This window comes from Lynx canadensis, chromosome F2, assembly GCF_007474595.2.
Source record: "Lynx canadensis isolate LIC74 chromosome F2, mLynCan4.pri.v2, whole genome shotgun sequence".
NCBI lineage: Eukaryota > Metazoa > Chordata > Mammalia > Carnivora > Felidae > Lynx > Lynx canadensis.
This window is the reverse complement of record NC_044320.2, coordinates 905,252-926,691: the sequence shown is the minus strand read 5'-3', so window position 1 is coordinate 926,691 and position 21,440 is coordinate 905,252. Positions and strand designations below refer to the sequence as shown.

General features: G+C 65.8%; 1 protein-coding gene across 4 annotated transcripts; it reads right to left on the bottom strand.

The window, feature by feature from the left end:
* Nucleotides 1–17: 17 nt before the first annotated feature.
* Nucleotides 18–21,061, bottom strand: SCRIB (scribble planar cell polarity protein). 4 transcript variants are annotated; one of them, XM_030303561.1, is made up of 37 exons: nt 20,888–21,061; nt 19,537–19,654; nt 19,350–19,428; nt 19,163–19,252; nt 19,003–19,059; nt 18,841–18,904; nt 18,671–18,745; nt 18,458–18,602; nt 18,003–18,121; nt 17,580–17,779; nt 17,318–17,484; nt 17,108–17,235; nt 16,909–17,034; nt 15,972–16,139; nt 15,448–15,849; nt 14,741–14,803; nt 14,253–14,342; nt 13,666–13,743; nt 12,711–13,034; nt 12,506–12,586; nt 12,167–12,421; nt 11,302–11,412; nt 10,906–11,199; nt 10,627–10,815; nt 4,089–4,199; nt 3,938–3,985; nt 3,670–3,744; nt 2,680–2,759; nt 1,976–2,084; nt 1,729–1,888; nt 1,506–1,635; nt 1,218–1,403; nt 982–1,124; nt 857–894; nt 673–747; nt 439–490; nt 18–358 (listed from the first exon to the last, which is right to left on the bottom strand). In XM_030303561.1, the coding sequence occupies exons 1-37, from the start codon at nt 21,044–21,046 to the stop codon at nt 222–224; spliced, it is 4,926 nt and encodes a 1,641-aa protein (XP_030159421.1). In that variant the 5' UTR covers nt 21,047–21,061; the 3' UTR covers nt 18–221. The 4 variants fall into 4 exon arrangements, with proteins under 4 accessions (XP_030159421.1, XP_030159420.1, XP_030159417.1 ...); XM_030303560.1 differs by lacking the exons at nt 18–358; nt 439–490; nt 673–747; ... (2 more) ...; nt 1,218–1,403; nt 1,506–1,635 and having other exon boundaries at nt 1,735–1,888; nt 2,691–2,759; XM_030303557.1 differs by lacking the exons at nt 18–358; nt 439–490; nt 673–747; ... (2 more) ...; nt 1,218–1,403; nt 1,506–1,635 and having other exon boundaries at nt 1,735–2,084; nt 2,691–2,759.
* Nucleotides 21,062–21,440: the final 379 nt, after the last annotated feature.

Genomic DNA, 21,440 nt, shown 5'->3' with positions numbered 1-21,440 from the left:
GGCAGGCAGACAGGAGGTAAAACGTAGTCAACTTTATTCTTCTTAAACCACAAAATAGAGTCTTTGGTTGTACAAACGTCACTAGTTACAGTCTTGCCAACAGGTCCCAACTGGGGAGGGGCCTCTTTAAAATGCTAACACCCAGGTTAAAAGACTCGGGGCGGGGGCGGTGGTGCTGCGGGCAGGGCCCCCACCCGAGTCAGGGGAGGTACCCAGGACCTCTAGGAGGGCACTGGGCCCAGGCCGCGGCGCCCTGGCCGGATCGGGCGGCGGCTGCTGCACAGCGTCACCTCCTCGGGGCCAGGCGAGGGCCTGCCCAGGAGCACCACGGCCACCTCTCCGTCCTCCTCCTGCAGGCCTGGTGGGCAGAGGCAGGGCAGTGAGCCGACAGGGGGTGGGGTGGCCTGGGGGCACCCCCGGGCCTCACCTGTCACTTACCAGGGCCAGGAGACGGTTCCAAGGACCTCAGCTCCTCAGCAAAATCTGGGGACTGTGATGGGGAGAAGGGTTGGGTCAGGACTGCAGCCAGGGGCTGCCTGCAACCACCCCTGAGAGCCGGGGTGGGGGTCCCCGCGCCCACGGAACAGGACTGGAGACAGGCAGAGAGGGCGGGACAGGCCTGGTGCAAAGGCGGCAGGAGCCCATGCGGCTGTCCCGCGGAAGGGCCTGTACCTGCAGGTCATAGACAGGTCTGGAAGAAGGGAGGGCTGCAAACACCCTGTAGTCAAACTTCCTCCCAGACAAGGCCTTGAAAGGACAGCGTGAGGGAGAAAGGCAGAGAGCGTGAAAAGGGTGAGGGGAGAGGCAGAGTCTGGGGAGGGGGGTACGGGACAGGCATCGACTGCTGACTCCTCACCAGGCGTCCAGGAGAGGTGCTGGTCTGGGGGCCGAGGTCTGGGTAGGGGGGGGGACAAGAAGTGGGTGTTGGGGGAGGTGTGGGCTGCAGGGCAGGCCCGTCGCCTCCCCTACCGGGACACAGACCTTCCAACGGGGTGGGTGACGGGGTGGGCGCCGGTGAGGGGGCCTCCGCCAGCCGCTCCAGGGGCCCGCGCCTGCCTCGGCCCTCCTGGGACTTGCTGAGGACCATCTGTGCACGGAGGGCATCCTGTTCCAGGGACTTCATCCTGAGAGCAAACGGGAGGCGGGGCTGGGCAGGCGGTGCGGTGGCCGCAGGCAGCGGGGGCAGGGGAGGCCTCGCTGGGCCGCAGGGGCCTCACCTGGCCGCCCGCCACAGTGCGCGCTTCTCGGCCTCCAGGGCACGGCGCTCGGCAGGGGACAGAGCCCGATCGGGCGCAGGCAACTCGGGGCTCTGGACACGGAGTCGCTCCTGATGGCGCCGCTCCGCTTTGGCTGTGCGCACCGGGGCGCTGCCTCCCGGAGGCAGGGGGGACGAGGGTCCGAGCCTGGGACAGGAGGTGGGACAGGAGATGGTACAGGAGGGCCGGGTGGGTGGAGTGCTGGGGGTACAGGGGCACCCGGGGAGACGCTGGGTGTTGCCCCCTCACCCTGTGGTGGGGCCGGTCGGGGGCGGCAGCTCCTCTGGCTCATCGGGGGGTTCCCCATCCAGGTCCAGGGGGGGCCCGGTGCCCTCTGCCTCCCGCATCATCTGTGCCCTCTTCTGCTGCAGCTTCCGGGCTGGGGGGGTGAAGGGGGCGCGGGGGGGGGCGGGGCGACAGGTCAGGCCCTGGCCTGGCCCCAGCCCTCCCCGCTGCCCATCCGGCCGCTCACCTTCCTCCTCCTGCATCTTGCGCAGATCGTCGGCACCCACCAGGGACACGCGCTTGGGGGGCCCCTCGGCTTGGGGCAGCCGCACCTCCAGTTCAAAGTACTTTTGCCGCTCGCGGAAAGAGAGCTGCTCCGGGGAGGCCGCGGGCCCGGGTGTGGGGGACTGGGGAGAGTGGGTCCTGAGGCCCGGCCCCTCCGGCACGCGCCCCGCAAGCACATGCAGAGGAAGGGCGGGCCGCCCACCGTGTACCTGGGCGGGGGTGTCCTGCGGCGGGTGTGGGCCGGGCACGGCGGCAAAGGTCCTGTAGGCCTGCTTCACGTTGGTGGGCAGTGCGTCGGGGGAGGGGGGGGGAGGGGAGCTGAGGGGTGGGGCGCACGTGAGTCGTGCAGAGACCGCCATCATCAGCCACCAGCTGTCCCCACCAGCTGCCCGAGACGCCCGCACACTGGAGGTCAGAGCGCTCACAAAACGGGGATCACCTCTATCCCTGGGGGCCACAGAGTCCCCTGGCCAGGCCTCAGCCGCTTTTGTCAGCAGAGGGAGGGATCGGGGTTCAGGTAAGGGGGGGGGGTAGTTGGTGCAGGAAAGAGACACGGAGCCAAGGTGAGTGGTCAGGTTGGGTACCCAGGGGCACGGGGCCGACACTTACCTGTCTGCCGTCTGCTGGGCAGGGGCAGAGGCCGGGAGCTGGCCTCTGAGTTGGCATTGCCAGTGCCCACCCCCCGCTGCCCTCTCATGCAGCTGACCCAGGGAGCCTGAGTAGGGCCAAGCTGGCCCCCAGGGCCTCACAGACAAGAGGACAGGCAGAGGTGAGGCAGCTCTGACCCCGGGGGCCCCGGCGAGCCCTCACCCACACCACCAACCACCTCTGGCCAGGGAGGTGCCGGCAGGCTGTGCCCTCACAGTCCGAGTGGCAGCTGGGGGGAGGTGCTGCCCCTCTGCCCCCCACCCACTAGGCACTCACCTGCTGGCAGCTGGGGGAGGGGGAGCAGGGAGCCTCGGCCATCTTCCCTCCGGCTGTTCCAGACAGGACCTGCAGGCGTCAGGCTGGAGTGAGGGTCAGGCAGGGGTGGGGCCTCGCAGGGGGTGGGGCGCTTGGCAGAAGCTGGTCTTCGGCTCCTGACCTGACCCCAGTCCAGGGGGCACCCCCAGGTGGACATAAACACCTGTTTGGCCAGTGTGAAGGGTCCCCCCCCAAAGGCCACAGCCTGGAGCCCCCCAGGATCCCCTCTGCACCCCACAATGCCAGGGGAACAGGAAGGAGGCTCTGACCATAGCGAGGCAGCTGTTCCGTGGGCAGCGCCCCCGGCTCCCCTCCCTGTGTTCTCTGAAGGGGCGTGAGCCAGGGAGGCCCGGACCCTCGCCTGCCACCCCGTGGCATAGTCCTCCTGGTCAGAGGACACGGGCCCCACCCCTGCCGTGGGGTTCCCGCTCTCAGCTGTTCACAGTTGAGGGCAGGTCTACAACCGAAGCCTCCGAGATGCCCCCCGGCACGACTCCCTGCCGCTCTCGGTCATGTTGGCGCCTCGGGCAGCCGCTGGGAGGGCTGCTCCCATCTCGCGGGGGAGGGCTGAGGACCCGACGTCCGTCCCGTCCAGCACGGCTGTCAGCAGCGGGCCACTTTCCTCCGGCCCGGCCTTCATCACGGCTGCTCAAAGCTGTCCTCCTCAATGGCGGACCCCCAGTGGCTCTGGAGGCCTCCAGCTGCCTCTGCCCGCCCCTCCCCAGCCCTCAGGCCAGGCTCAGGCTCTCCTCCGGTGGGTCTGAGGGGAGGGGGCTTCCTGGGATCCGGCCCCCAAGCCCCGCGTGCCTCTGCCTCAGGTGCCCCCGTGGGCCCTGCCTGGTCCCTGGGGTCTTGGGGGAGGAGGGGGGCTAAGGCAGGGGTGGGTCAGAGCCTAGAGGGCAGACGAGAGAGTGGGCCGGGCCGTGACCTGGACACTGACCCTCTGCGTGCTGCCAGCGCCGGGCGTGGTGGCCAGGGTGCGGTGGTCCAGCTTCAGGCCCTCCGGGCCCCGACCCTGGGGAGGAGAGTAGACAGTGGTGTGAAAGGCCGTGTCTGCACCTGAGTGTGGGACAGGTCGCCGCCAGGGGAAGCGGGGCCTGGTGGGCATCTGGGCCGCTGCCTACGGTCCACCCTGGCACCCTGCGGCGCCCCAGGCCCGAGTGTGAAGGGAAGCCTGGCGTACAGGGCAGGGACACCTGGACACTCACCACAGCTTCCAGTCCCCACTGTGGGGTCTGTCCTGGTAGCTCCTTCTCCTATGAGCAGAGAAGGCACTAGTCAGGGACCAGCGGCCTCAGGCTCCGCGCCCACCCCTCCCCCCACCCCGCCCCCTGGGGCTGAACTGCAGGTGGTTCTGACCTTGCCAGAGCCCTCGGGGCTCAGCTCCCGGTCGACGGAGGAGATGCTCTCCAGGCTGTTCCGGCGGCCGATTCCTGCCGCGAAGGGGTTGGCAATGACACCCGGGGACACCTAAGGAGAGACGTGGGCTAAGGGCGGGACCCCCGGTCTCGGGGTCCCCTCCGCAGGTAGGCTGAACCTGCCAGCGACCCATACGGCTGAGGCGGCCTCTGCGGTGGGCAGATCCGTGACCGGGTACCGCCGGCACCCCGGACGTTGTGCCGTCACTGCATCTGCCTCGGCACATGGATGCACATCACGAGCACCAGAGGCCATTCTGACACGTGGCAGGAGGCAGGGGAGGCTGACCGTGTACACTCAGCCCGGGAAGCAGGTGACAACACCGAGACGGGGTGGGGATGGGGGGCACCGGGCAGGGGTGCCTGGCGGCACAAAGCCTCTTCCGACTCACAGGCTGCTTCTGGAATCTGCAGCGTGAGCGCCCAGAAAGCATTCTGAAACAAAGGACACAATGCAGGAGGAAGCCCGGCAGCTCGGGGTGGTAAGGGGGGCGGGCACCGTCTCCTGCCAGGTACCGGCCGGCAGAGCAGTGGGAGGAAGGAGGGTAAGAGCGTACGGTCTGTCCCCAAACTGTGCTTTAACCGTGAGCCCCGGGGGTGAACACAGGTGGGCGGAAACACGGGAAGGGCTCACTCCAACCCCATGAGAGACAAGAGGGGGAACTCAGCCGTGAGCAGCAGCAGGAACCGGAGGGGCGGCACGGGAGGCACGGAGACTCCCCTCGGTGTGAACGGCTCCCGCTGACGGGGGCGGCCGTCGGTGTGGGCCAAAACACCTATCCGGCTGCGGCCGACACTCAGAAAGCCGGAGTGAAGGGGTGAGCGAGGGGAGGGCAGAGAGGTGCCAGCCACATGGAGAGCGAGGACAGGGGGTGCCCACAGCAGAGAAGAGGGGCTCAAGGATGGAAACAGTGGACAGACAGGGATGCTGTCATGACGAACGGAGCCATCCATGAGGCAGGTATGACAACACGAACTGGGCGCCGGACAGGCAAGAGGCTAGAGGGGGAGAGTGGAGTCTGCTAGGAACGCGGGCTTGACAGAAACCCTGCAGCGGGAGACCCCCAACTGGGACTGAGATTCTGACAACAGTGGGAGATGTAACGGACGCTAAGGAGCCCACCTTCTCAACTTCTGGAACACGGCAGTCAGAAGGCCGCAGGCGGGCCTGAGAGAGGCGGGGCCCTCAGACCAGGGAGCACAGTCGCGCACGGGGACTGAGCGGAAAGCACAAGCGGCAAGGCGGCCGGGTCCCTCGTGGCAGAGGAGGCCACGTACACAGGGAGGGGCTGGCCTGGGAGGCCACTGGGATGGCGGATGACGACGTGAACTCCTGCTTTTCCACAGTCAGAGACACAAACGTCAACACGCACCCACTCGTGGAAGAGCCCGTCCGCCGAGAGGCGCTGAGGCCACGAGCACACCTGGGGCCCAGATCTTGGCTTCTAAATACCACTTTCTACTAAAAGGAACGAGCACTCCTTGGAGAAATGTGCCGCAGAGTCGGGCGGGAGAACAGGAGATGAGCCCAGAGTGACCCGTTGTGCCGGAAACTAGGTTGCTCAAAGGATCGTGGGCCAGCTTAGAGGGGCTGGCGGGAAGCCCCTTCCATCGGCCAAGTCCAGGGCTACCGGAGCATGAAAGCAGCGGCCATGGCGACAAGCCATCACCCGCGAAACAACGTGGAGGCCAGTGAGTCTGCAATCGGGGCAGGCGGGGGAGTATCTAACTGCAGAGAAGGGGGAGCCCCTCCTGGCAGCACAAGGCCGACCGACAAACGCGGGAGGAGCAAGTTCAGAATGTCATCACTGGCAACGACCGCAACACTGACGCCAGAGACACCTGCAGGCGCTAGAGTTGGCAGGGGACACGGGACGAGTGACGGACATTCAGACACTCTCAACGTCCCCCCACACGATACTGATTTCAAAGGGAAAAGAGTCATTTGCAATGAGGACACCTGCGGACAGCACTGTGGAGACCGCGGGTGACGGGCCAGACCGCCATCTGTGCGCCCTGCCAGGAGGCTCTGGGGGGACAGGGGTCAGCCTGCGGGGAGCGGCCACGGGCCACGGTGCACAAGGTCAGGGTCGGGGAGACTGCAGAGACGCGGCCACCAGGCTCCCACCCGCGCACTCCCGCGCTGAGCCCTCTGCGACGAGAGACGCTGGGGACCGTGGGGGAGGCGCACACACGGCCTCTGAGCGAGAGATTCTGTGGCCTGTTCTCGCTTTTTTCCAAATTTAAAATCATTTTATGTATTTGCGCATATTTTTCAAAAAGAAATCATGGCAGACTGACCCCAGACTGACACACCTGGTGGCCTGCAGGGACAGAAGTCCGACTCCTCAAAGTGCTGTTTGTAGTTTTGGCTTTGGGACCATGTAAAGACTCACACTAGCACAAAAGAGCGGTTTAAAACCATCCCTAAAAACCGAGAGTGAGGAAGCCCAGCTGCCTACCAGGCTGGCGGCATAACAACATGACGAGTTATTCCAAGTCACTTAGAACACAGTATTGGGACCATACACCCTAGTAAGTAAATCTTTTTTTTTTTTTTTTTTTTTAATTTACTTTTGACAGAGAGAGAGAGAAACAGAGCATGAGCAGGGAAGGGGCAGAGAGGGAGAGAGACACAGAATCCGAAACACGCTCCAGGCTCTGAGCTGTCAGCACAGAGCCCGATGCAGGGCTGGAAATCACAGACCGCAAGATCGTGACCTGAGCCGAAGTCGGACGCTCAACCGACTGAGCCACGCAGGCGCCCCATAAATCTTAAGAACTTGGGGAAATCTTAACTTGCTCTCAACGACCTTGGTATTAACAGCTTCAGAACTATTAAACATAATAACAATAAAGTTTTGATAGAAAAGAGACACAAATATAAAATCAGAAGTAAAAACCCTGCAAACTTAATTATGAATCAAAAATAACAGTACAGTGGGACGCCTGGGTGGCTCAGTTAGGCATCTGATTCTTGGTTTCGGCTCAGAGCAGGATCTTATGGTTTGTGGGTTCGAGCCCCATGTTGGGCTCTGTGCTGACAGTGCAGAGCCTGCTTGGGATTCTCTCTCTCTGTCCCTCCCCTATACTTGCTCTCTATCTCAAAATAAGTAAGTAAACGTCAAAAAAAAACCAAAAAACAGTGCAGTGACACCTGGCTGACTAATCAATGGAACATGTGACTCTCGATCTCAGGGTCACGAGTTCAAGCCCCATGTTCGGTGTGGAGCCTACATAAAAAAAAATAAAGAACAGTACAAACTCATGGCTTTCCTCTTTCTAGAAACATCCACATCCTGGGCCGCACGTGCTGCAGAGGCTGGGAAGCAATGAGCCCAGCACCATGAGTGCCACAGGCCAGTACGGGGCGGGGCGGCGGGGAGGGGTGGGGGGTGGTGCCGAAGCGCCACTCGTGGCTGAGAGGTGCCAGGGTCCTCTCAGAAATGGCCGATTCCAGGGCCGGGGGAGGAAATACCTGGTCACTCAGGAGTGCAAGGAAGCTATCGAATGACAGGTGCCACACTAAACAGAAGCCACATGTCCAATGAGGGGACAGTGTGAGTGCAAAACACAATGGGTTCAAAGACATCAAGAACACACAGACCTGTGAATTCACAGTAACGCTAAAAACAAAAACAAAAAAGGGTTCGGTTGCTACCCTTGAAGCTTTCCAAGGCCCCAGCTTGTTATTTAAAACCCCGTCGGGACAACGGGAGGGACCCGGCGTGCGGTCTTGCCTGTCCCGGGCAGCGCCTTGTCTCGGGCCCCGCGGCCGGGAGGGGCTCTCTTCCTAGAGGCACACGGAGGCGTGCGGGGGGCGCCCTCCCTCACGGCAGAGACTAAGGGAGCGCCGGAAAGGAAAGGTACCCGTGGCCAAAGCCGGAACGCTGGCCCCTGGGAAAGCCAGTAAGAGACACGCTGGCAAACGCGAGCCGGAGGGCAAGATAACAGCTGCTCCGTTAGAAAGGGACGCGACCGCACAGGGGAAGGGCCATGGGCGCAGAGGGTGGGATGAAGGAGCCAGGTGGCCGTCCGTGTGGACGGGACGGTGGGCGTGTGCCGTGCCGTTCCCGCCGCCCGATCCTCCCTGGAAGCGGACGCTACACTACGCAGGCGAGGACACTGAGGCCGGGAAGCCAGCGCCTGCCCAAGGCTCCGCAGTAAGGAAGGGCTGTGCCCCGGGCTGCGCTGGAACAGAGGGAGCACTGGCCTCGCCGGTGGAGCCGGCTCCAGCAAGTTCTCATGAGCCCCGCCTCTAACGAGCTGCCAGGGCCGCTCGGGAGGAAGGCGGCCAGTGCACCAGCTGGCGCTGAGACTGGTTTTCAGGACCCGAAAGGGTTCAGGGGACACTCGGCAAGCCCGGACACTACGGGGCTCAGATGGGCTCTCACACGAGCCTGGGGTACAACACCGGGGGGGGCAGTGAGGAGAGCATTCTGAGGGCCCTGCCCCGTGCCCTGGGGCACACAGAAGTGTGTGCAGTCCACTTCTCACTGCTGGCACGGGGGCAAGGCCACCAGAGCGGACCAGAGGGGCCTGCCCAGGAAAGCGAGACCCGCATACACCGCTCAGGACACAGGACCTCCACGCAGAGAACAGTAAGCAAAAGCAGAGCGGTCCACGTGTGGGCTCGGAAAAAACACATTCTCGCGGTAGAAGAACTCCCGAGATCAAGGCTAATTCTCGAGTCCTAATCAACTTTTGTTACAGAACTTGACAGGTTTGTTTGGAACAGAAAACACAGAGAAACAGACTGAAGCTTTTCTCAAGTAGAAGCAAAAGGTGACGTGACCAATCAGGGATCCGAGGGCACCAGAAAGTGACCGCGTTTAGGACCACGTGCAGCAGCTCTGGACACACTGAGCTCTCACAAAGATGGCCCCAGGTCCTCAGACCCGTGGGGAGCGACAGGTGAGCAGTCCCCACTCCTGAGATGATGCATCGCCCACTCGGAAAACAATCCAGGGGGACTGCAGAGCTCTGTCTTTAAAAAGTTACATTAGTACAAGCAAGAAACACACAGCGACGTTCTGACAATTCTTTGAAGCAAGGAAGATTTTCCTAAGCAAAACCCAAAATCCAAAGACACAAAGGAAAGATCAGAAAACTTAATTGACAAAGAACTTAGGTTTCTAAAACCTCAAAGAAATCACTCTTAAAAAGCAAAAGCGATAAAAACAATCGCGTCCCACGTGACAAAAAGCTGACGCTCAGAACACGAAAGAGCACAGGTCGGTCCGCGAGGACAGACGGACGGTCCGAGTGCCCCCAGGCCTCCTTCCCGCACAAACGCCCCCCAAAGCACAGAGACGGCCTCCCGAGCCTGCTGGCCAGCATGCTGGAGGAAGGCGCAGACGTGGCGACCCGTGGAGGGACCACTAGGCACAGCCACGTGAAAGGGCTACCAGCAGAACCACGTGCCCGGACGGCAAAGCCAAGTGCGGGCACCCCCGTAACTCGGGGACACGGCAGCCCCACTCCCTCGGGGGTTTGAGCCCCTCACCACGTAGCTGTTCTTTTCTCTTCAACTAAAAGGCTTTCAAGTCAGCAAACTTGTAAACTTTTCTAAACACGCACGGGAAACGCACAAAAGGTAAAGCCTTCTCTGGGACCACCCGGTCTAGACCTCAAGTCCTAAGAGAAACCCCTCCCAGAAGCCACCACCGGGGTTCCCGTGAAGGCAAAGGGAGGTGTGGGCGCGGGGCATCCGGTCTGGCCTGGAGTGCAGAGCGTGAGCACGGCCTCCCTTCCACGCAGCAGACGATACACAGAACCAGGGATGAGCCCCCACTGGCAGTGCAGGGACAGGGTGGCAGGGAGCCACCGTCCCCAGGATGCGCTGCAGACGGCCGGTCTGAGGGGGCTGCCCCATCCCCAGGCAGAGTAGGCAGCCACGGTGGCGAAGGGTCCTCAGAGGCCTGTTTGGGGCGCAGGCACAGCCGCGTCACCTTTTGCCTGGGGGCCCCGGGGACAGCAGTGGAGAAGGTGGGAGAGGGTGAGACAGGGGACCCTCCAGAGCAGAGGGGAAGCCGGGCTCAGAGGCCAGACTCGTTCAGACCGAGGGCCCCGCACACGCCCCACGTGGCTTCCGCTCTGAGGTAGGTCCTGGGAAGCAAGGTCCCCCGAGGGGTCCCCACACGTGTCTGCAGGCAGAGTCCCGAGGGGCCCCAACTTCGCTGCGTGCGTGGCTCAAAGCGATGCTGTCGCGGCTCGTGGCCCTGCCCTGCAGATGCCGCCCACCCGAAGGCACCCGGCTTCTTCTAGGGCCCAATCGTGCCGTCAGTTCACACGCCCTGTCCCACCCGGGACCGCGGCCCCCTCCCACGTGGACTCACAGTGGCCGAGGGCTTCCCCAGGCCTAGAGATGGAAAGACCAGCTTTCCCAGCCCACACAGGGTCACTCCTCACACGTCTAGGCTGCGCTGCAAACAGGACCCCGTCCTTGTGGCAGGGCGCCGATGGGGGTGGGCACTGACCTCGGCAGGGGCGGCAGCGTCGGTGTCGAAGCCGTCACAGACGAGCACGGTGAGGGTGTCGCCCACGCCGCGCAGCAGCCGCACGGCCTCGCCGTGTGTCAGGCCCAGCAAGCTCTGCTGGTTCACCTCCAGCAGCCGCAGCCCCACCCGCAGCCGGCCGTCACGCCCCGCTGCTCCCGTGGGGCTCACCTGCGGAGAGACCCGGACCTCGAGGTCTACGATGGTTCCTCTTCCCCGAGGAACCCAGTGGGGCGGGGCCGGCCGAGGAGGGGCCCTCACCTTGGAAATGAAGATGCCCTCGTCTGTGGGGTCACAGGGGTTCCCCGCGTGGCCCTTGGCGCCCCCTCGGATGCTGATGCCCAGCTTCTCGCCGGGAGCTTTCTGGATACAGAGTTCCCGCATGCCCGGGGGTGGCGGGTCCCTCCTCACAAGCAAGACCAGCTCCAGGCAGGGCCGAAGCAGGGCACTGACCGCCTCCTGGTGCGTGGCCTCCCGAATGTCCTGCCCGTTCACTGCCAGGATGCGGTCCCCGACCCGGAGGCCGCTGCGTGCAGCCAGGCCCCGTGGGAGCACCTGTCAGTGGGGGTAGGGGTGAGGTCCGGTGGGCTGCAGGCCTTGCTGCCCCCTGCCTGGGCCGGGCCCTCCTAGCAGAGACACACGCGGGGCCCACTCTACCTTGGAGATGAATACGCCAGGCTCCTGGATGCCAAACGGGTGGCTGGAGTGATCAGAGCCCCCGACGATGCTGAGCCCCAGTGGGCCCCCGGCTCTCGGCAGGCAGATCTCCTGGGGATACCCGAGGGCGTGAGGAGCTGGTCGGAACGAGCCTGTTGGAGCAGCAAAGGGATGCTTCTCCAACCCGGAGGGTGTACGGGCCCAGGGTGGCTGCATGCAGACGGGTTGTTAGGGACGCTGGGCGGTGGCCCTGCCACGTCAGGACTGACAAAAAGACCGCGTGGGGAGGTGGCCAAGAAACGAAGGCCCAGGGGCGCCTGGGTGGCGCAGTCAGTTGAGCTTTCCACTTCTGCCAGGTCATGATCTCGCGGTTTTTGAGTTCGAGCACCGAGTTAGACAGCTCAGAGCCTGGAGCCTGTTTCGGATTCTATGTCTCCCTCTCTCTGCCCCTCCCCAGCTCACGCGCCGTCCCTCTCAAGAATAAGCACCAATTGGGGCGCCTGGGTGGCGCAGTCGGTTAAGCGTCCGACTTCAGCCAGGTCACGATCTCGCGGTCCGTGAGTTCGAGCCCCACGTCAGGCTCTGGGCTGATGGCTCGGAGCCTGGAGCCTGTTTCCGATTCTGTGTCTCCCTCTCTCTCTGCCCCTCCCCCGTTCATGCTCTCTCTCTGTCCCAAAAATAAATAAACGTTGAAGAATAAGCACCAAAAAAAAAATTTGTTTTTAAATAGAAAATGAAAAAAAGAAACGAATGCCCCGTGGCCTGGCACCAGAACGGAGAGGGCGGGGCGCTCCTCCCACCCGGTGTGAACCCTCTGGACGTGGAGGGGAGCAAGGGACAGGCGGGGAGAGGGCCGCGGTCTTACCTCCACTGGGTATGGCCCCTCCAAGGTGGCAGCCGGTAGGCTGGGGGCCAGCCGCAGCGGCCCAGACTCCCCAGGGGTGGCAGCGGCCACGGCGGTGCTGGCCACACTGGGAGGTGTGTGGGGGGGTGGCGGAGGGCTGGGGGGAAGGGGCCCTCCGGCCCCACGCTCCAGCAGCAGGGCTATGGTGGGGGAAGCAGCGGTCAGCAGAGAGACGGCGTGGTCGTGCCTGGCTTCGGTCATGTCCACCCCGTTGATCTGCAAGAGCGAGGCCCGTCAGGGAGCCCTGGGAGGTGCGTGGAGCAGATGTGGCGGTCAGCCGGCCCCACGACGCCCACTCACCGAGAGGACTCGGTCGCCGACCTGCAGAGTACCCGCCCGGTGGGCAGCGCCCCCCTCTGCGATGCGGGAAATGAAGATGCCCTGCAGGGGAAAGGAGAGCTGAGTGGCACGCGCACGACCCCGGCCCCGAACCCAGGCCCCGCCTCACCCCATCGCCCGCCTCACCCCATCCCCGGCCCCCGCCTCACCCCATCCCCCGCCTCACCCCATCCCCCGCCCGGTAAGGCGTGGAGCCTTTCCCGCCGGCGATGCTGAAGCCCAGCCCCTTCTCGCTGCGCACAAGGCAGGCCACATGGCGCTGGCGGAGGGGCCCGGCGGGGTCCGGCTGGAGCAGGGGCAGGCGCAGGGCAGCTCCCCGCCATTCCCGAGGGCTGTAGTCGTCCTCCGGCCGCAGGGGCGTGACGGTGACCGCGTTCTCCGGTTCCACCATGCGCTCCCGCCACAGCCGCATCTGCACAGTGCTGCCGGCCCCCCGCAGCGCCTCCACGGCCTGGTGGTGTTCGGCACCGTGCAAGGCCACGCCGTTCACCTGCGGGGCGGGACACCGGTCAGGGCAGGGCCACGGCCGCGGGGAGACCCTGCGCACGCTCCCCCCACAGACGGGAGACGGGAAAAAGAGCCAGCCCCGCGACTCGCACAAACCCGGGGTGAGGCCGCGGGTCGGCTGACGGACACGAGGGTGTCCTTCCTGCTGGCCCGCACCCGTCCCTCAGCCCAGCGGCCCGACCGAAGACGCCCGGGGTCGCCGGCTGTCTGACGCCATCCCTCCTCCCCGACCCCAGCCTGGTCGGGCTCCCTCTCCTCCGCTCTCCCTGCCGTACTGGCCACAGCACACACTCCTCCATGGAGAGCTGCAGCGTGGTCTCAGCCCTGCCTGGGCGAACACCAGCCTGGCCCATAGCCTCCGTTCCCGGCCCCTTGTGGGCCCTGCAGAAAGGGCACGTTGCCCTCAGACCTTGCCCCGGTGTGTCCCCCAAGAGCTCCCGGATGCCCCTGCCCAGGCTCGGGAGCAGGAAACCAAGCCAGCGACCCAGCCTGCCAGAGATGTGACCACCTCCCCGACCAGCCTCCACCCCCGGCACGGCCAGTGCCCTGCACCACCCGGATTCCCTCCCTGACAGCAAGGGCTGTGTGCAGCCCGGGGTGGGGCCCTGACCCACCTCGAGGAGCTTGTCACCCACCCGGACTCCCGCCCGGGCTGCAGGGCCCTCCTCTGACACTCGAGAGATGAATATACCCTGGAGAAGAAGGAGAGGCTGAGCGGAGAGACAGGACGGAGGCCGCGGAGGGGGTCCCATGCTGTCCTGTCCCGTCGGGGGAGCAGCTGGGCAATGCCTGGAAACCCTGCACCAGGCTCGCAAAGATGCCCGAGGGCGCAGGGCAGTCATGGGCGCTGGGCTCACCGCCGGAAGTCCTGTGAGTCAGGGAGCTAGAAGGCCCAGGTCAATCTCTTGAGACCGTTTTCAATCCCAGACCCAACAGGGGTGACCCACGGAGGGAAAGCGGGACGCTGAGGAGAGCGTGGGCACCCGGCACTGCCTCCAACTAACCTGCCCGGCTCTGTCCCCAGTCAGCCATCAGGGCCGGGCACCCGGGGCCAGGGGTCCCTGAGGGTGAACAGGCACCAGAAGAAAGCACGCCGTGAGGTTGGAGAGTGCGGCGGAACAGCTTTCAAAACCACGAAAGACCTCGCAGAAAAAAGGCGGGGATGCAGGGAGAGGGGGCCTCGTGGGCCCTAGGTCCTCACCTCGTCATCCCCTTTGTAGGGCGTAGAACCCCTGCCACCAGCGATGCTGATACCCAGTCCCCCCGTCTGCCGCACGATGGTGAGCGTGAGCTGGAAACAGAACAGGCTGGCTGTCCGAGGGCCGCCTGGGGGCCTGCACGGCGACGGGCAGTGACAGAGCAGAGCACAGCCTGGACCGTGCCCCAGGCCCTGCCCCCACCCGTAGATACTGCCTCAAAGCTCCAGGGTCCCCACAGCTGGGAAGGCAGGGGACGCCCCAGCACCCCTGCTGACACCGGCTGCCTGCCCCAGGCCCGCACCCATCTCTGTCCGTCTGGGTCAGAGGGCCGGCTGGCCCCGGCACCGGGGAGGTGGGCGGGATCTGCCCAGGCGTGTGGGGGCAGGGGGGCGGGGGAGGGGGGCAAGAGGCGTGAGAGCTCACAGCCCGGGAAGCAAGGCCAGCAGCCCGGGACACAGAGCACAGAGCAGAGCACAGAGCAGGTACAGACCTCTTCCTCCTCAATGCGTGCGGGCTCTATCAGCAGGTTATTGGCCTGGTCAAACGACACCCCCTGTTAGGACGGGACCGGCGAAGGCATGCAGGTGAGCCCCGACCCTGCCCTGCCACCGCCTTACCCGGCCCCGCAGAGAGCAGAAAAGAGAGGAAAGACCACACCAAGCTCCCGCAGCCCGAGCACCGGCCCGTCTCCCGGGGCACGCGGTCCCCTCCGCTCCAGACGCAGGGCTACCACTGCCACCGCCAAAACAACAAATGGGGCGGGATCAGCGGGTCGGGGGCCCCCAGGGCAGGCTGAGCCTGTGTCTGGCTGTCCCAGAGTACGGCCACCTAGGCCCCTCAGCTGCCACAGCATCACACCCGCTCTCCACGCACAACCTCGACGTCAGATGCACAGAAGTGCTGTGGTGCTGACGTGTCCCCAGGGAGCAGGCAGGACCTTGTGCGGGCCCACGAGAGCCCCCTGAGGGCCAGGGAGAGGACTGGGGCGTGGGTCCACAGTGGGGCCGGCAGGGCCTCGGGACCCAAGTCCGAACCCAGCCCAGGAAGACCTCGCGGTCAGCAGCCCTTGGGGAGGAGCCAAGAGCTGCCGTGAGTGCCCCGAGATACCAGTGTGGATGGAGGCCCGCTGAGGACCGGTGTAGACCCCGCAGGGGCCAGCAGAGCCTGGGTCGACCGGGTACGTGAGCTGAGACCCACCTTGATGGAGGGTGCGGAGACCAGGGCCGCCTCCTCCGCCGCCTCCTTCTCCGCCTCCTCTTCGTCCGGAGGAGCCTCCTCCTCCGCCTCGTCTTCCTCCTCTTCCTTCTCACCTTCCTCTTCGTCCCGAGGAGCCCAGGCTGTGTGGAGGCCGTTGTGCCAGCCCCCGGGCCCTGCCGGGCCCTCCCCGTCCGGCTGTGCTCCCTGCAGCAGGGCCACGACGGCCTCGGGCTGGGGCAGCTTGGAAATCTTGAAGTGCTTCTTATAGTGAGGCGTGTCCTTGCGGATAAGGCGCTGTCTCCCACCGGGCAGGGGCCAGGGCGCCTCCGGCTGCCCCTCCTCGCTCTCGCCGTCTTCCCTCGGGGGCAGCAGCAGCGTGTCCTCTGCGAAGCGCACTGTGGGCTGCGTGAAGCCGGGCGTGAGGACGGCGGCGTGGTCTGCACGGACCCCCTGCCCGGACGCGGCTCCCGGACGCCGGGCAGCACGCCGCTGCAGACCTCCGCGGGGCAGAGGCCCGGCCTCACCTCCTCGTAAGTCTCCTCCGCAGGCTCCTCTGGGGTGCCCGGGCCGGCTTCCTGCTGGCTCGGCCCCTGCGTCTCGGTCAGCGGCCCCTCGGGGTCACCCTGGGAGGCCGTGCCATCAGACGGCTGTGAGTCCTTGCTCAGGCCAGACTCGGTGCTCAGCCTCTTCTCCTGCGGCAGGGCCAGGCAGCTGGTCGGCCTGGGCGTTCTGCTGCCCCGGCTGCAGAGCCCCCGGTGGGCTCACCCCCTGACGGGTAGACGGAGCCCGTCCCGGCCCCCAGGGAAGCCACGCCACCATCCAGATGAACAGACGGTGTGCAAAGCCACAGATCCGTGGCGCAGCCCCTCGGGGGTCTTCCCGCAGGACACAAGATGGGGACCAGGCAGGTTCCAGAAGACCACCAGACCGACAACCGCCAGGCGCCCAGACGTGAGCACGGTTCCGCACATGAGCCACGGCGGCTTCACAGAGCGGGTGGCCCGGCTCCACGTCCCTCCAGGCTTCAGATACCCTGCTGCACCCGAAGCGCCCCCAAGCTTTCCCCGACCCCAACGCCAGGAACCTCCAAACGAGCACCACCGGGCCCACCTGACTCAGGTCCCCGCGTGCCACGCCAAAGCCGGCCGTGCCCCTTCCGGCTGTGTGAGGACCCGAGGCAGGTCTGACCCGCTACACTCGCTCTCCGCCCCTATACCGCCTCTGGTTCCTACCCGGCGCGTCTACACCACACGTCCCCCTGCACTCGCGCCAGCGGCCCTTGTGTGACGGGGCCCTGCTCTGCTGGAGAGCGTGGCGGACTTGGCCCTGGACCCCTGCCCCTCGGGCTCATCTCCTCCCAGCCCCCGCGCCCACCCCTAGGCACCCAAAGCCCTACACCCGTGACGGACAAGACACCCGGGGCCAGGGTCCCTTCTGTGCCAGGCGGGTTCCCATAGGCACCTCCTCCAAAGGCGAGGGTGGCCCAGACTCGGGCCTGCAGGCCAAGGCTTCGCCCCGACGTTCCTCGACACCCCTCTTCATCACCTTCAGCTCGCTGGGGTGAGGCGTGGCCCGACGTTGCAGGCCCTGCAGTGTGCAGGGGGGTGAGGGGGGGGGCGGGGAGGATGCGCCCCCTCCCCCCGGGGCGCCCCCACCATACCCGCTTCTCAGCAGCAGCTTCCTCGGCGTCGTCGCCACAAGCGGGGACCTCCAGAAACTGGATGACGCTGACGCGACCGAGCGGGGCGTCGCTCCAGCTCTCCGAAGGGCTCCGCTGCCCCGGCTCCTCTGAAGGACGCGGTCGTCAAGGGGACGCCCGGCCCTGCCCCTCAGACACAGCCGCCCCGTGGCCCCGTGGCCGGTCACCTACCGAGGCTGGGTGGGGGCTGCTGCGGCAGCAGGTAGCAGGTGAGAACCTTTTCGCCAGTCTGGGCGTCGTCCTCCGTCTGGAACCGGAGCATAGGCTGTGCCTGGTTCTCAGCCAGCCATAGGGCCTTGAGGTTGAGGTGGGTGAGCGCAAACGGCAGACTCCGCAGCCTGGGGGCCGGGGGGGGGGCGGGTGGCACGGGAGGTTCAGCGGGGGCCGGCAGGCTCGGCTGGCTCAGCGGGGGCCGGGCAGGGCGAGCGCTCACCGGTTTCCAGCCACGTCCAGCACGTGCAGCTCAGCCGTGTGGGCGAGCTCGGGCGGCAGGGCGGCCAGACGGTTGTCCCTCAAGGAAAGGACACTGAGAGCCACACAGCCTCCGATCTCGGGCGGCAGCACCTCCAGACGGTTGCGGTCCGCGTTGAGATTGGTCAGCTTGGTCAGCTTCCCCAGAGAGCGGGGCAGAGCCTGGTCGGGGCCGAGGGAGGGTCACAGGTTGGTGGGAAACCGTCCCGGTCCCCGGAAGGAGAAGAGGACCTTTCTGCGGGGTTCGGTCTGGCACCGCTCCCCGTCCCCCGCAGGGAACCGCTTCCAGCCGTAGCCTCCCATCCAAGCAGACCCCTGGGGCCTGCCACACGGCGCTCCTCTCTCCCCGCCTCAGTGTCCCCGGTCCCACCGGGCCGGGGCCTACCGTCAGCAGGTTCTCCGTGAGGATCAGCTCCGAGAGGTTCTCGCAGTCACCGATGGCCTCCGTCACCTCGCACAGACGGTTCTGGTCCACCTTCAGGATGGACAGCTGTTTCAGCTGACCTGGTATCGGGGAGACACGATGACACCGCTGTGTGGGGCAAGCCCCGCCTGGCTGCCCGTGCGGGGCACAGCTCAGAGCCCTGTCCTGCTGCAGACCCGGCCCCCATCACCCAACCCACCTGCCCTCGCAGCCCTTTGAGCTCCCTGCCCCGGAGCTGAACTGCCAGGCTCCCTCACCCGCTCACCGGGCCCATCCCCACCCCAGTTTAATTCCCCTTCTCGGGGGCGTCTCTCGGAGTCCAGGTAAGTAGAGTCAGAGCCCTCCCCGAAAGGGCCCTCCTCCAGGCCGGGGTTCCCCGCCAGCCACGCCCCCCCAGTGCCCTGGCCGGTGCTGACCGATGCCATCAGGGAGCCGCTGCAGCAGGTTCTGGGAGAGCAGCAAGTCCGTGAGCAGCAGCAGCCCGCCGAGCTCAGAGGGCAGCTCCTCCAGCCGGTTCTCCGACACGTCCAGGCACACCAGGCGCCGCAGGTTCCCGAGCTCCTGGAGGTGGGCGCAGGGGGTCAGGGAGCAGCTGAGCACGGGCCAGGGGGTGCCGCACCCTCACTCACCGGGGGCAGCGTGGACAATTGGTTCCGGTCCAGCCACAGCTCTCGAAGATTGGGCAGAGCCCCCAGGGTATCGGGCTGCGAAAACGGATGGGGACAGGACGACGGGGTCAGAGCGAGAACCTGAGGTCCCCGGCCCTGCCTCGCCCGAGACAGCCCCGCCCTCTCCGCACCAGCACTTCCAGCTCATTGCCTCCCAGATCCAGCTGTTCCAGCTTGACCAGGAAGGACAGGGACCTGCGGAACAAACAGCAGGTGTCGCCTCGACTGCGTGGCCTAAAGCCCCGAGGGCCTCAGCCCAGGCAGGCACCGGATGAGGACCCGAGCCCACTCACGCAGGCAAAGACTTGAGCAGGTTCTCCCGGAGCTCCAGGGTCACCAGGTTGGCGAGGCTGAAAGAGAGATCGAGGCGGGGCGTGACGGAAACAGAGAGATGGTGGGGACAAGTGGAGAGGCAGGGCTGAGCCGAGTTCCCCTGCCCTGGAGGGCACTCACTTGCCCACGTCCCCGGGCAGCGCCTGCAGGGACACGTCATTCAGGGCCAGGTGAGCCAGGCTGCGCAGCTGAGTGAAGCCTTCCGGGAGCCTGCGCCAGAGGAAGGGGGCCTCAGGTGTCCAGAACAGGGCTGCGTAACCTCCCGCACCCGCTACTGCCCCCCACCCCTGCCATGGCCATCGCCCACCTAGACAAAGGGTTCCCACTGAAATCTGCAATCTCCAGGGCCTTGCAGAACTTGATGCTCTCGGGGATCTCCGGAATGTCTGTAGTAGGAGAGGGGTCGCCATGGAGAGACACCCATGGTCTCTGAGGACTCCGAGTCCTCCCCGCCTCCCCTAGGCTCCACCCCAGACCTGCCCTGGGCCCCGCACCGTTCCGGGACACGTCCAGCTCCACCAGCTGCATAAAGTTGGCCACCTCGGGGGGCAACCGCTGGATCTCGTTGTCACTCAGGCCCAGCTTCCGCAAGTTCAGCAGACGAAAGAAGGGCTGTGGGCAGGGAGTGGGGTCAGGGGTGCCTGGACTCTAGCAGAGGGCCCCTCCGAGAGCAGACACGAATTCACAGCTCACAGATCCCACGGGCCCCTGCCTGCTGCAGGCCCCACGGAAACCCAGGGTCCTGCCACATCACCTCAGTGCGCAGCAGGAAAAGGACAGAAAAACGCACACCCCCGTCCCCCTGAGCTTCTAAATTCCTTTTGAGACCTGGTCCCTTCTTGTCAACTCAGACACGTTCCCTGCCGCTCTCTTTCCAGAGCGTTCCAAGTCTTGGCCGGTGAGTACTCTCGCGTCTAGCTGGGCGATTCTCCATTCCTCACCCTGCGTGCTCCCTTAAGGACTCCACATGCAACCTGGAAGCCCTCTTCCCCCCGTCCAGTGGCGAGTCCTCCAGGGCCCCTGCTGGCTCTGCTGCTGCACCCAACCGACCCGGCCCAGATCTGCGGCAAGGACTGGGCAGTCACGAAGAGAGGTGACAAAATCAGCAAGGTACCCCAAGTACAGTGGTTTCATGTGCAGGGGGGCCGAAGACTCCTGGAGGTGGTGAGGGACAGAGCCCTCCCATCCAAGCCCAGAACAGGGTCACCACACCCTTTGTGGCACACGGCCCCAAGCACTGGGCCGCTTAGCAACCGGTCTCCAAAAAGGAAATCCTTTTATGACCTGCTTCCTTTAGTAACCTCTTCTCCAGAGCAGCCTTAGAAGGAAAGCAAGCTGACCGGGACGCACAACTTCAAGGAGAGGTAGACAGGCGGCAGACCTATCAGGGACAAGGACCTTGAGGACAGCTCCCCTACCCCGCCTCAGCCCCCAGGAGGAGAGCAGTCGGAGAACGCCGGGCTCCTCGCCTCCCGGGCAGTGTGAAAAAGTAGTCTTCACCTGCCAGACCAGGTTTGCCTACCCACCTCGACGGGCTCCATCCCATCCACCGCCCCCGTGCTTGCGCTCCCTTCGGCTCCTAGACTGTGGCTATCCCTGTCACCCCCAGGCAGGCGCCCGAGGAGCACTGCCACCTGGCGCCAGCACCCGAGGTGGGTGAGGAGGGTGGGGTTGGCCAGTAAGAACCAGCAGGGCCAGCTGGAGGCTGCGGTGCCCCGCCCGGGGCCAGCGCCTGCTGACGAGCCCTGGGCGAGCGGGAGCCGCCGCGGGGCCGATCCCGCCGACCGGTGCCCACCGGTGCCCGGGGCCGGGCCGGGCGGCAGGTAGGTGCGGGCGGCCGCTCACCTTGGGCAGCTCGCGCAGCTGGTTGGCGTCGAGGAGCAGCTCCTCCAGGCTGCGGCTGTAGCGGTAGATCTCCTCCGGCACGGCCTGCAGCGAGCAGTGCCGCTTGTCCACCGACTCCACGTGCCGGTTGCAGCGCCACAGCGGGATGCACTTGAGCATGGTGCGGGCTGGCGGGCGCGCGGCGCGGGCTCAGGCGCGGGCTCGGGCGGCGGGCTCGGCCGGGGGGCGGGGCCCGGTCCGCATGAGCGTCGGGCCGGCCGGCCGGGCGGGGGAGGGGCGGGGCGGCGGCGGCGGCGGCGGTGCTGGGCCCGGGCCGCGCTCGGAACGCTCGGCCCGAGGCGGCCCGAGAGGGGAGGGGGTTGGGGGGGCGCGCGGCCCGGCCGGCGCTCAGACTCTCAGGAGACGGCGGCGGCGGCCCCGCATCCCGCCCAGCCCGCTCGCCCGCCGCTGTGCCGCAGCCGGAACGGCCGCCGCTGCCCGCCGGACTGCCCCGCCGACAACCGCCGGCCGCCGCGCAGCCCGCCGGGAAGCCGAGGCCCGCCCTCGCCGCCCA

What these genes read in the sequence shown, in the direction of transcription:
- SCRIB (XM_030303561.1), bottom strand. Translation starts at nt 21,046, where the DNA reads ATGCTCAAGTGCATCCCGCTGTGGCGCTGCAACCGGCACGTGGAGTCG. An exon ending in AATTGTCCACGCTGCCCCCG is followed by an intron (nt 18,603 to 18,670) that starts GTGAGTGAGGGT and finishes GCCCACCTCCAG; the next exon opens with GAGCTCGGGAACCTGCGGCG. An exon ending in GACCTGTCTATGACCTGCAG is followed by an intron (nt 491 to 672) that starts GTACAGGCCCTT and finishes TCCCCATCACAG; the next exon opens with TCCCCAGATTTTGCTGAGGA.